General features: G+C 38.3%; 1 protein-coding gene across 3 annotated transcripts in view; it reads right to left on the bottom strand.

Moving 5' to 3' along the window:
- Nucleotides 1-540: 540 nt before the first annotated feature.
- LOC134347997 (immunoglobulin superfamily member 3-like) overlaps nucleotides 541-14,403 on the bottom strand; it is a 243,433-nt gene continuing 229,570 nt past the window's right edge. For all 3 annotated transcript variants that reach the window (XM_063050728.1, XM_063050726.1, XM_063050729.1), the window contains exon 10: nucleotides 541-10,491. In XM_063050728.1, coding sequence (XP_062906798.1) covers nucleotides 10,241-10,491 — 251 coding nt within the window. In that variant the 3' untranslated portion in view covers nucleotides 541-10,240. The remainder of the gene's footprint in view (nucleotides 10,492-14,403) is intronic.

Here is a 14,403-nt window from a genome sequence, read left to right on the forward strand (position 1 = left end):
ACCAAAATGTAGCACCTCACATTTATCAGCAAGTTCTGTGTATGTGGGCTGGATGGACCATAGTGATTCTCCTGAAGTTTTTAATCAAAGTGATTATCACTTCTTCTGCCCTACGTATACAGAGCACAACATATACCAGTCTTGCCTTAGTGGTAGCATTTCTAATTTTGAATCAGAAATTAATTGTGCAGACCTATTTAAGCACAAATTAGACTTGCCACTTTGGTGAAATACAGAGAGAGTGCTGCACAGTAAGAGATTGAAGTTTTCAGATGAAACGTTCCGCCCAGGCGCTAACTGCTTTTTCGGATGGACAGAAGAAGAAAGGACAAGGCAGTATTAGAAGATGATCAAGGAGTTCTTCGAGGGTTCTGACTAACATTTAAACCCTACATTTATGTTGGCAATGCATTTTTTCCTGTTCATTTATCAGCCCCTGCTGCCTACAAGTTGATCACTTAGGTGAGAGAACAGAGAGCAATTGATGTCTCTGATCGAGCAGAGCATTGAAAAATTCACAATTACAGCCGTTTACTGAAACATAACAAATCTTCTCAAGAACCATCATTTTATTAACACCTAAATAACAAGAGATTTCAAACAAAGCGCATCACATTTTAAAATTCACATTGGACACTCATATCACAAATTAAATCCAGCAGTATCATGCACTATTGATACATGGAAAATATCTAAAATAGGATGTTCATTCAAACAATGTCAAAATTGGGAATATCCCAACATGATAAGCTACGTTTTACATTCCGACCGAAGTGCCCATTTATTACAGGAGTTCTAGATTACAGCGAGTACATATTACAGTGCAAACAGTACAAAAATGTTTGTGATCATGGATTGAAGTAAAGATTCCACCTCACAATGTGAAATTTAGCATCAGGTTAACTAAATAGGAGGCCATGCCAAAATAATTGCCCGCCCAGCAAAAAGCTGGTACATTAGGCTGGTTGTGTGACACTTTTACTCACCAGTTAATTTTAATATTGTAGAGTACGTTATCCATGATCTGGACTGTAAGACTTCAAACCAGGAGGGTCACTTCATGTGTAATGCCTCTAACTGAAGGCAGTGCAGGGAGTACAAGTTCATTTCAGAAATGCCATCACTATAGTTACAAAGTGCAACAATTTTGATCAGTGACAACAATACAAATTTACTAAATTAATCAGATAGTTTAATGTAATTATGACAAAAGTGAACAGAACCTTTGGGCTGGTCAAAATTTCCAAAGATGAAAGAAATCCTGAAAGAAGCAAAATAGAATACATACCACTTAAATTCAAACATACATTTTAAGTTGCATGCCAGGAGAAAGTTTATAACACACAGGAGACATCATTCAATGGAGCCAATTTTAGAGAAAACTGATTATTCTTGTAATGATCTGTTTACTCCCTGGATCCAATGACAAACGAGGTGAATAATTCATATTGTTATCCATTAGATTCATGCCTGTTTCTCTCCAGTGACTGTTCAAACATTGTACTTGGGCAATTAAGGATGAGGTGGGCAGAAATCAAAGTTGATAACTGCACTGTAAATTGAGGCTAACCCTCACTAATATAGTACTGAGCCTTCAGCAGAACTATCCATACCAACAAAGTACCCTTTGATCACTCTGTATTAAATACACTCACAAACTGATAGAAAGATGCTATTTAGTATTTAATGCTATTTAGTATTTAATGCACTTACTAGGATAGGTAACTGATGCTGAAAGATGTATTCACAAAACATCCAGTTTCAAAGTGTCAAATTTGATTTTAACTTTAAGGATGCATTTAATTACAATTTAGCAAGCCTATTAACGTACAACTTATTGCCTCTTTGAAATTCAGATTTATAGAGGATTGGAGTGAGACTTAATGCATCTCTCAATACATAATAGGATCAGGAGTAAGTCATTCAGCCCTTTAACTCTGCATAGCTGATCAACCACCCCTTCTCCACTTTTCCAGATAAACATGTTAGTTAATCCTACAGCTTGTGTTTCAGCTGACGGGAGAACTAGAAGACTGAGACTTCAACTGAAAATATTTAATGACAAAGTAGCTTCAAATGTATAACTACCATTTAAATCCTCTTTTAAAATTTTGTCTAGAAAAATCATTTGATTTGCACAAAAAATTTGAAGTCATTCTTGAATGGCACTGATGTGAAAGATAATTGTAAATTCCAGCAAAAAATCTGAAATCTCTCAGCTAGCTCATCAACTCTTCCCAAATTACATGATATTTAAAACAAGTTGGTTTGGGAACATCTTTGCTCAGTGGGTGGTGCGAGTGTGGAACGAGCTGCCAGTCAAGTGATGAATGTGGGTTTGATTGCAATATGTAAGAGAAATTTGAATAAGTACATGGAAGGGAGGATTGTGCAGGGTTACAGCCCAGGGGCCAATCAATGGACTAGGTAAAATAATGGTTTGGCACAGACTAGATGGGCTGAAGGTCCTGTTTCATGCTGTGGTGATCTGTGACTCAAAGGTAGAATCTATAATGAACACCCCGCCCCCCATTTCCATCAAGTGAATAACTAAAGCACATAGATTTAAGCAGAAGTGGGAGAGATGAAATTTTATTTTGATATGGTAACTTTCAAAGTTGAATTGTACACCACCATGAGTAATAGAAAGAGAAACAGAAATAGATTTCGGAATAAACTAGACAGCTTTAAAAAAGTAATAAGAAATTATGGTTAAAATAACACCTCTCTGCTGTGTACAATTCTGCAAATTAAAGGTCGCCTATGGTAATGAGCAAACCTTACCTCAGAAAGGAAACATGGCAGACAAGAAGGCCGACTCCTTGATGTGGCTTCATTTAGCAGTTTCATAGGAGCAGAATTAGGCCAAAAGGCACATTGAGTTTTCTCTGTCATTTATTCATGCCTGGTTTACTTTTGACCCTCAACCCCATTTTCCTGCCTTAACCCCGTAACCTTTACTAATCAAGAAACTATGAGCCTCTGCTTTAAATATACCCAATGACTTGGCCTCCACAGCCATCTGTGACAATAAATGCCACAGATTCACCACCCTCTGGCTAAAGAAATTCCTCCTTGTTCCTACTCGAAAGGGGCATCTTTTATTGAGGGCTGTGCCTCTGGTCCTAGACTCTCTCAGTATTGGAAACATTGTTTGCACATCTATTCTATATTCAAGTGGTTCAATATGGGGTAGGCTTCAATAAAAGCTACTCCCCTCACCCCACCCCATTCATCTGAGCTTCAGGGTGCACAGTCTGAGAGCTACAAAATGCTCCTTATATGTTAACACTTTCATCCCTGGTATCATTTTTAGTAGCCTCCTCTAAACACTCTCCAATGGCAGCACATCTGTCCTCAGATATTGGCTCCAAAACTGCTCACAATACTCCAAGTCTGGTTTATAAATCCTCAGTATTACACCCTTGCTTTTACATTCTAGTCCTCTTGAAATGAATGCCAACATTATATTTGACTTCCTTACTACCAACTCAACCAGCATGTTAACCTTTAGAGAATCCCGAACCTCTGATTTCTTAATTCTCTCCCCAATTAGGAAATAGTCTATGCCTTTATTTCTTCTAAAGGGCATGACCATACACTTCCATAAATTGTATTCCATGTGCCACTTCTTGACCATTTTCTCAACTTGTCCGGTTGCTTTGCAGACTCAATACTACCTGTCCCGCCATCTATCTTCAACTCATTCTCCAAACTTGGCCAAAAAGCCATCAAGTCCATCATCCAGATCATTAATATAAAATCTGAAAAGCAGCAGAAACACCAGTCTCTGCAGAGCAGCACCAGTCAACAGCAGCCAATGAGTAAAGGCCCCTTTATTCTCATTCTGCTTTCCGCCAATCAGCTATCCTAGCTAGTGGAATTCAACTCAGTAATACTCTTGGCTCCGAAACAGTTTAGTAGCCTGATGTGTGGCACCTTATCAAAAGCCTTCTGAAAATCCATGTGAACAAAATCCACTGAACTCCTTTATCTACCCTGCTTGCTACTTACTCAAAAAATTCAAACAGATTTGTCGGGAAAACCCTCCTATTTAGGAAACTATCCGGAGTTTGGCCTATTTTGTCATGTACTTCCAAGTCCCCCCAAATCCACACTCTTAATAATAGCTTTAAAAAATCTTACCTGCCACTGAAGTCAGGCTAACTGACCTATAATTTTCTATTTTTTGCCTCTGGCCCTATTTAAAGATTGGAATGGCATTTGTGTTTCTTCTTGAACCATCCCAGAATCCAGTGATTCTTGAAAGATCACTACTAATGCCTCTGCAATCTCTTCAGCCACCTCTTTCAGGACCCTGCAGTACAGTCCATCTGCCTCAGATGATTTATTTGGAACTTTCAGCTTCCCAAGCACCTTCTCCTCATTACTAACAACAACAAACACATCTACTCCCCTCACACCACAACTGACTTTCTTGAAGTTCTGGCACGTTGCTGGTGACTTCCACAACGAAGATAGATGCAAAATGCTTATTCAGTTTTTCCTGCCATTTCTTTGTTCCCCTTTACTACGTCTTCAGTGTCACTTTCCAGTGGTCCTATGTCCACTCCTGTCTCTCTTTTAGTCTTCAAATAGTATATCTGATGAAACCTTTGGTATCCTTTTTATATTCTTGGCTGGCTTAGCTTCATAGTTCAGCTTTTCACCCATTACTGTTTTCTTAGTTGCCTTCTGTTGGTTTGTAAAAGCATCCCTATCCTCTAATTTTCCACTAATTTTTCAAAACTGTATGTCCTTTTGTTGCTTTTATGCTCTCCCTAACCTTACTTTGTCAGCCACAGTTTCCTCATCCTTCCCTTAGAAACCTGCTGCTTCTTTCAGATGAAATCATCCTGCAACTTCCAAATCACTCTCAGAAACTCCTGCCATTACTATTCTACCATCCTCTCTGCTAATGTTCCCTTCCAATCAACTTTGGACTTTTCCTTAGTGATAGCAATCGAACCCTATAGTTTGTTCCAAAGAGTCAGTGGAAAACCCTGTCTGTGACAAATTGGAGAACTATATAAACATCACAATGAGAAAAGGATCAGCTAACAGTCATATGGTATACATAATCAAATACACTTTTGAAATCATTAGGTGAGCATTTGGATAGTGGGAGGTATAACAAAGTATTGCAGGATGTATAAAAAATATTAAATTTTATGACTGTAATGACACAGGTGCAACATATTCTAGTTCAGTAATACTTGGTTTGCAATTCTGCATCATACTCAAACAATGTGGACTACCCACTTTGATTACATAGGCAATTCTCAAGGAGACAACTGAGAACTTGTGGATCATTTTCTGTTCTAGATTTATATTATGTGGAATACTATTTTGTTTTTATTTTGTTCTGTGGAATGGCAGTTCCCTTTCTGGCCAGATTTACTGGTTAAAACTAATATGATTTTCTGTGTTCTACTTGCAGAATCTATTTGAATGGAGGACATTTGTCTATATTTCCAATTTTTATAAAACTGTTTTTTTTCTTAGGTAGGCAGTAAAAGTTTATTAAATACGTTAATAATTACTGCCTTTGGAAAACTTGCACCTGCAATTTGTGCCTTCAATATCTATTTCCCTGCAGGGGATGATGGGAATGCCGTACATCATTCATGACATAATGCCTCCATTTAAATATTAATGAAAGTGTATGCTTGCAAGACTTGTATTGCCACAATAGTGCTGAATATAGGATTTTTCTAGTGTGCAATGAAGTGCCAAACACAAAATTTAAAGATAGACTCTTTTAATATTCCTATTCAATTATTCAATCCAGTCTGCAATATTTGTGCATTTACTGAAGGTCCATAGGAGACCCAATTACTTTTCCTTTTTGAAGTTGCTTATTGAGCTTTCAAGTTGTAGACTGCAGCGCAGGGCGTTCTATGTTCTTCTAAACTTAATCTGCCAAGATTTAACTGGTATGCATATTTTATTGCTCCTTTACTCATTTATAGCCTCTATGGTGTCAAGTGCTGCAGTTCCCAAATACCACAATTATTTCACTCTATTAGACTCTGCAGGTCATTCCAGCAAAGTTATACTTGTTTTCTTGACCTGCTTATAAAGATAAAGCTGAACTTGCCCAAAATACATCTTAGGTTAAAACTTTGGAAATGTTACCCCAATACTCTTATGCATATATATGTACCACTAAATGAAACACGAATCCAAATTTTCAAAACTTCTTTTCAGAAGATCTTCTACCTAAATTTTTCCTGAACCAGTCCGGTTCGATTCCAGATTCCAGCATTGTTTCAATTATTTCTAGACTCATCTCTGTACTTTTTTAAATTAACAAATGTCACTGTGTTGCTCCTTTGAAAATTGTTACAGTTCTCAGTCAGAATTGTTTTTCTTTTACTCGTGAACTCTGCAAAGATATAAATACCATTTCTTTTTGAAGTCATGGAAACCTTCAACAGTTATTGAAACAAGATCATACATTTACTCTAGATGATAGCTAATTTATTATTAAAGTTTTATCATTTTATAGATTGAGATGTTTCATTGGACTTTTATAATTAGGAAAAGTAATTCTGTTTTATGAAATTAAGTTCAGATTGTTCAAAATGCCTAAGGGAAAATAGTGGCACATTGTATAATAAAACTAACTCTTCTATCATTACTTCAGACTCCCGGCTATGTTAAACAGTACAGATTCTCTGCAGCTTCTGAATACCTGACTTGGATACAGGCAATACGTATGAACAAACATTTGGAAGACACTGAGATGAATTTGCTGGCGACTGCACTTCTGTCCTGTGGGAACTCTGTTCCCAGCTGCTTTTCTAAATTGAAAACTGTTCGGGTTATGGACAGTTCTCAGGAACAGAACCCTGCTGAAACCCAGAAATGGGAGAGAACCTGTGCTGACTTACCAAGTTATTCTAAGTTATTTTCTATCAGCTATCACACTCTCCATTTTAAGTGCACAAGACATTAAGCATCAATTGATTTATTCAAAAAAAATGGATGGTCCAGGATCAGAAACAACTTTCAAGCTACGAATTTCCTTAAGCGTGTTTATAAGAGCATAACACCAAAGGCTGTTGATTTTGTTTGGAAAACCAAGGCAGGCTAAACCTGACGTTACATTACAATGTAAACATAGCTGGGAGAGGGAATCATATAATCAACCCAATGAACATCTCAGGTTTCAGATTTAAATCCATCAATAAGTTTGGAGGAGTTGGGTGAAAGAGAATTAAATGGCAATGTCATAAACCACAACTCACATTTCCCTACCGATAGATGTACTCAATTACACCTTGTTAATGCACTATTCAACTCCGAAACCAGTTTCCCATTTCTTTTAAAATTCTCTAACTGAAGATCCATATTGGGGACAATATACCTCTCAACTAAAGTGAACGTGTCACAGACTAATCCCCTACCCCAAAACTTAGGGTGTTGATGGAAGCTGAGAAGTTCCTGCCATTAAGTCATTTACCAGTACCTGCTAACCCACCCGCAGTGACACCTGCTGATTGCAGTCTGTCAACACCTTTTCTGGGAGATGCTTGGAGATTCTGGGTTAGGCCACAGGCTTCAAGTGGCATGATTAGGGCCAAGTACAAGTGGGGGGTGGGCAAAGTGGTGAGTTTGTGTGGGTATGTGCATGCAGCTAAATTTATGTAGCAAAGCTTAATCTCCAATTAACCTCTTTGCAATGAACCAAAACCACACTTTATCAAGGGGTGGTTGGTGAGCAATGGTCACCTCACATTTCACATATAGGCAACTTCCACCCCTCAGGACCAAGGCAGAAGAAATACTGTTAGTTCTGGGGGACTGCCCGAGGAAAGTTAGTGGTTAGAAGTTCTGGCTAATAAAGATATTATGTTCCATTGATCACATTCTCGCTTGAAGATCCTTAGTCTGACAAGGAATCCCAGGTTTGACTTCAGACTTGGATGTCATGCCATCTCATGAAACAACTCTGCTAAATAAATATATTCTAATACCTGCTTCAAAGAAACCGCAGACCAGCTGGTTACCCAATGTTGTTGTTATTCATGAACTGACTGTGCTCTTAATGTACAGAAAGATGACAGCTAAACAAGAACAAACCCAATATTACAAGAAACAAAATAGTGTATGAGGCTTTCATTGGTCTTGCCCAGAGCAGAATGTCTGCTCCTTTGTTCTTAAATCCTGGTAATGACAGCAATAGCATACAAGCTAGAACTGCTAGATATTGAAGATTTACTATGAACTTATATCTGGGAGTTGTCAATGTTAGTGCAGGGATCAGTACATGTATATTGTATATGATAATATGGACTAACTAACCATAAAGTAATTGCTTCAGTTCTGATTAGCTCACTCAATGACATTCAGGTAAACAACTTGCAAATCATTAAAGACTGGATAATTATCTATCAATTCAAATTATGTGGTGTCTGAAATTAAACATATTCAACTTGAAAACCTTACAAACCAGCATTTTCATGGAGGTACAAGCATTTTCGTTTCGACAGTCACTGCAGAGGTAAAATATTTCTTATCAAAGTATTCTCCTGCTTGCTTACTGCAACCAGCTCCAGCCACTTCTGTTTTCCCACATAAATATTAGTGATTTTTGTTGTTATTGTTTTATTTGTTGTCCTGTGTAACTTACATATGTTAGTGATCCATAAATTGTTGTTTTTAATTTAGTGGGAAATAAAAATCCTTAAAAAGAATTCATAGATGATTAAACCCCACTTTCATTCTCTTAATTGTGTACAAGTAATTATACAAGATTGTGCATAAGATTGACTCAGTACATGGAAAAGGATCTGCTGATGTAGCAGAGCATTACAGTTTCTTTCAAGGTTCTCCAAGGTAAGTAAGTTGAGGAAATTCCTCTGTGATTTACACTGGCAGGTTTTTATGCAAAGGCTAATATCCTGACAACAAAATTAACTATGTTGGGCAAGTAATTTGTTCAGATTTGTAACCATTTCTCTTGACCAAATGGTCCTCTTTCAAAGAACAATATTGAAACAAAACAGGCAATTATAATGATTCTGGTTCATACATGGAATAAAAAGTTATTTTAAAAAGTGCAAAGGAAATTAAGTATAAAAAAAATGTTATTCAGCTGCATGACTATTTTCCATTCTACAAAGTTGCAGCTCCATATGACTTCTGTATCAAAAAATTCATAAACGAGAACGATTAGCTGTACCTACTAATAATCTGCTTCATCTTCATCTGTATTCACTAGAGGAATGGAATTTCATTGTCCCACATCTTGCACTTGGGTTACATTGTCTTCATGTAAGTCACACTGCATTTATGACACTGATGATCATTACCACCTGCACAAGGTGTCCTCTGTGATTTTTCTATTGCACATCATAGTCATTTGACATTCGTCAAACATGGAAGTTTGCCTGACTCAATATCTATGAGCCTTCAGTTCTACAGATTCTCTTGGGTTTCATGATCTTCATACTCGTTTTCCATTGCTTCTTTTGCTCAATATTCTAAGCTGTGCTGATTGAGCAAAATGTCTGGCTGTACAACGATCTCTCCAGTTGTGACTTGCTTTGGATATAATGTTGACTCTTAGATTTGCTAACCAGACCAGTGGGGAAATTAAGAGTCATGAAGCTTTGGGGAAAAAAATCCTCAAATTTAGATTATAGTTCAATATTTTCCCTCCATCATGTAGTTCTGTATTCTTAATATTTAGTAGATTGTCTGGTTTTTATGACATCAGATCTATTACACATAGCAGACTAATGTGAAAATGCTCATGCAGTGAGAATAGTTGGCAAAGATCTAGAAAATTCATCAAGTCATTGGTGGTAGCCACACCAAACAACAGCAATAGGACACTGCTGTGTTCTGCATCAGCGAATTTCAGAGGCAAAACACACACAACACAATATTGCTGATATATAGTGCACTCAACGCTACCGACCAGGAATACATTTCTAGGCACAGATAAAGACATTAGTGTGAAATTAAACATTCCAGCTACACCAAGTATTCCTTTCAGGCTTATTGGGATGGAGGCCAATTGAGCCAAACATTTTACAATATATGTGCCTTTTCTCCCCCACTTCCCAATCAAGTGACCTTTAGAAAGTACACTCACTGTACATGGATGGAGGAGTTTGCTTTCAAATTTAGATTTTCTTCTGTGGTGAATATTCACCACTAGTTCAAACTTGATTCTTTCAGCTGAATGTCAAATCATTCTATCCAAAATTCTTTTCTTTTCCTTCTGTTAAGCGATGCTTCCTGGTCCTATTCTGAAATCCGGTGGTTCAAGACTTGTTGGGGAATAAGTCACCGCTGGCTCTTTAATCCAGAGTAATGGAACACCATTTTTGGCATCAGACTTTTTCTGTGAGTTTAGAGTCTTGTAGCGCGTTAGTAAAATAGCAATAAGAAGGACCCCAAAAATTGGAAAGGGATAGAAAAATATGAAGTAAAACAGGGCATCATTTGAACAAATTGCTTGCTGAAGAGAAGAACCTGCAGAAAAGAAATAATGAGAAGATCAGAAACTTCCTATTGTTTTTGTCATTCCTATTACGCTGGCTCATATTTCTTTCTCTTCAAACTATATCACTCAGTTGTAGACCTGTGCCTAAAACATTCCATTGTTCTAACTAAAGTAAATACTTTGGGAACAGCATTCTGGTGGCTCAGCAATTTTTTCATCCAAGACACATGAGCAATTTAGAAAATGAACCCATTGTTATTACTCCATTTGTTCTAATAGGGAAAAATCAAGGCAGCAGATGTTATTCTGAAATCAGTGAATAGCTCCTGAATAACATTTGTTCTTGACCTCCTGAAACAGACACAATTTGCAAATACAACCGCAACTGCCTTGTAACATTATTATTTTCTTCTTTTTAATTTGGGCTTCCTCCAGAAATAGATTTATTTCATAGGCAGCTGGTATTTACAAAGGATTAAATTATCTGAAGGTTTTAGCCGTTGATAGAAATCACATTTTCTTTTAGCTTAAGTTCCCCAATAGTTCACAAGAAGCTAAGACAAATGAGTCTACCCCTTCTAATTTTGAAGAAGATTTAAACTCGCATATATGGATAAATGGCATTCTCTTTTCGCTTATGTTACTAATGAGGCATCCCATTTGTTTCCAGAACCTCCTTTTATTGTTTCAGATCTATAGTCTGATTGCTTTGTTTTCCGCGTATCTACACATAACTAATCTTATATATATATCAGAATTGGTAATAAGGCTCATGCCCCAAAATAAACCTAAAGGTGGGCAAATCTGATTAATATATAATTTTCATGTAGGGGCAGGGGCCAGTATCATGCATACTTTTATATTATTTCTTCCTGGCTGGTTAAGGGATCATATACTGTGTTTTAGAACAAAGCAGCTCAGAAGCTATCATAAGTAGCTGTTATTGAATCCCACGCTACTGGTTTTGTTCTCTACAAAGAGGGGTTTCATTTTTTGACTATGAAAAGAAATGTGAAACTCTAGCACAGCCTTTAAGATGACACACCTCTATGAACTACCTTAGGGCATTTCCCCCTCAAACATTAACAGGGCTATAGAGAAGCCAGCTGCTTCTGTTGCTACAGATTCACATTTGTCACTCTCTATATTGCAGCATCAACTTGCATTTACATAGCAGCTGAAACACAGAAAATCGCCCCGAGGCATTTAACAGAGGTACAATGATGTAAAGATTAATACTGAGCAGAGAGCAGGAAATTTGAAAATGTGTGACAAAGCCTCACAGATCAGAGACTCTGTTTTGATCCTGATCTTGATTGCTGTCTTCATTAAAAATGTTTGTTTCTCCCTGCAGATGGCACGTGTTCATTATATTGTTTTTATTTAGAGATACAAAAAGGTAAGAGGCCATTCTGCCCCAACAACTTTCTAACCCGTATGGTTTTGGAAGGTGGGAGGAAACTGGAGCACGTGGAGGAAATCCATGCAGAAAGCAGCAGAATTGAACCTGGGTCACTGGAGTTGTAATAGTGTTATGCTCTGACAATCTGGCTGGTAGGCTAATTGGCAGCACCATGCTGCCCGAAGCAAGTAGCGGGAGGTAGTGGTGCTGGTGGAAGTTGGTTGGAATGGGAGTGGAAACATGGGATTTGTATGGATCTATGGATGCAGATGGCTGAATTGCTGGTTTTCTTTCCTTATGACTCCATGCCACGATGAAATGAACCTGAAGGATACCCCTTCAAGAAAATAAAGTGAGATTTAATGGATTTTTAAAAAATATTCACTTTTCAGAACCTGTACGCTTCTGGCAGAATCAGCATTTTCTGCCCATTTTTGTGAAGCCCTTGGAACGGTGATTGTGAGACCAGTGAAGGTACTCATTACAGTGTGCTGTAGGAAGTTCCAAGGTTTAATCCAGTGACGATGAAGCACCAGTGATATGTTTCTATGTAAAAAAAAATGCCACTTGACTTTGAGGGAAGCTGCAGGTGATGGTGTTTTCACGCCCCTGAAGTTCTTGTTCTTTTTCTGATAGAGATTGTGGGTGGGGCTGTTGCAGCAGCCTGCGAAAGTTACTGCGATACCTTTTGTAAATGGCATGCACTGCAGCCATTGTGCACCAGGAGTTGATGGGGTCGCTTTATCCTGTTGTTGGTGTCTTGAGAGTTGCTGGACCGGCCAGGCGACTGTCACTCAATGCAGCATACACAGTCTCCAACCTGCTGTTAGAGTCACTAAAGTGCTTATGATACTTTGAGTTAAGTTTTTGATCCATGTAACCCCTAGGATGCTGGTGGGAGGATAACACAAAAATGGTAATGTCAGTGGCTGTCAAACAGTCTCTTACTCTCTTACTCATTAGTCCACACTGAAAGTTGTTTAATTTTTTTTTAAGCTTGTGCGGTTTCATTTGTCAAGGAATTGTGAATTGAATTGGACAGTATGCAATCATCAACAGACATTTCCACCTCTAAACTTGTAATGGTGACAGAATAACAGGGTGCCCTCCCAGCCACCACCATCCTGACTTGGAAATGTATCACCATTCCGTCACTGTCACTGGGTCAAAATCTCAAGACTGTAGCGACTCAAGAAGCAGCTCACCATCATCTTCTCAAGGACAATCAAAAGGACCTTTGATTAAATCCATTTTTAATAAATATGAAAGGAATATCATTGATAAAACAGCTTAAGATGATTGAGTCTGGAATACTGCTCTGAGAAACACATGCTGAGGCAGAGATATATTGACACCAAAAATACCCACGTGTTTTTCTTTGAACAAGTTTTGACCTCAACCACTGGAGTATTTTGTCCATGATGCCCTTAAGTTTTATCCAAGCTCCTCAATGGCACATTTGGTCAAGTGCCGCCTTGATATCAAGGACAATCACTCTTGTTCTGCCTCTGGATTTCAGCTCTTTAGTCCATGCTTGAACCAGCAGTGTGGAGGTGTGGAATGGATTGCTCAGGCAAACCCCAAGTGCAGCAAGGTTTTAATGAGCAAATGCCATTTGATAGCACCTTCAGAGACACCTTCTATCATTTTGTGATGGCATGGTATAGGTTATCTTGTAATAATTAGCTGGATTGCATTAGGACATAAATAAATAGGTGGAAGTGTAGGTCATCTGGTCCATTGCGCTGCTCCACCATTCATGGCTGATCTGGCCATAGACTCATCTCCACCAGGTCCTTTATTCTGCTGTTCTGGTTGCACGGGACATATCTGGACAATTTTCATGTTGTTCAATAGATGCCAGTGGCTGACCTTGCTGAGGAGTCAGGTTCACCAGGTCCTTTGTCCTGCTCTTTTGGTTATACAGGACATATCTGGAAAATTTTCATGCTGATCAAAGGATGCCAGTGGTGTAACTCTGCTGGGACTACTCGAAAAGAGATGCAGATAGTTTTGGAAAGGAGGTTATTGCAGCACTGATGTCTGTCCCCATAGCATTTGCTGTATCCAGTGCTCACAGCCACTTCTTGACAGAGGATTGGCTTCTGTATTAATTGGGACCTCAGTAGAAAGCCGAGATAGCTTATCCAATTGACACTTCTCACTGAACAAGAAGCCCAAGGAATTGATGGACTTAAACGGGGTTGTTGTTGTAATGGTCAGATGTATAGTTTAGGGTGACAATACAACACAGGGATAGCGAGGAATATGACAAAGGCGAGCTTTAAGCACAATACTGGGAATTCAAAGCACTGGGTACAGTGGTTATGGAGCAAAGCTTTGCAGATTCACAGGAATTGACATTGGCCAAGAGAGGAAAAGAGAGCTGGTAGGCGGACAACAAGTGGGTTTCAACAACAGAGAAATTGAGTTTAAGGCAGCTGTCCCATGCCAGTTCCCCAAGTATTGATTCCCTCATGGTTCAATACCACTTTTTTTGTCCAACTATCCTCACGGAATCTTTCACTGATCACACAAT

The sequence above is a fragment of the Mobula hypostoma genome, chromosome 6, assembly GCF_963921235.1.
Source record: "Mobula hypostoma chromosome 6, sMobHyp1.1, whole genome shotgun sequence".
Lineage (NCBI taxonomy): Eukaryota > Metazoa > Chordata > Chondrichthyes > Myliobatiformes > Myliobatidae > Mobula > Mobula hypostoma.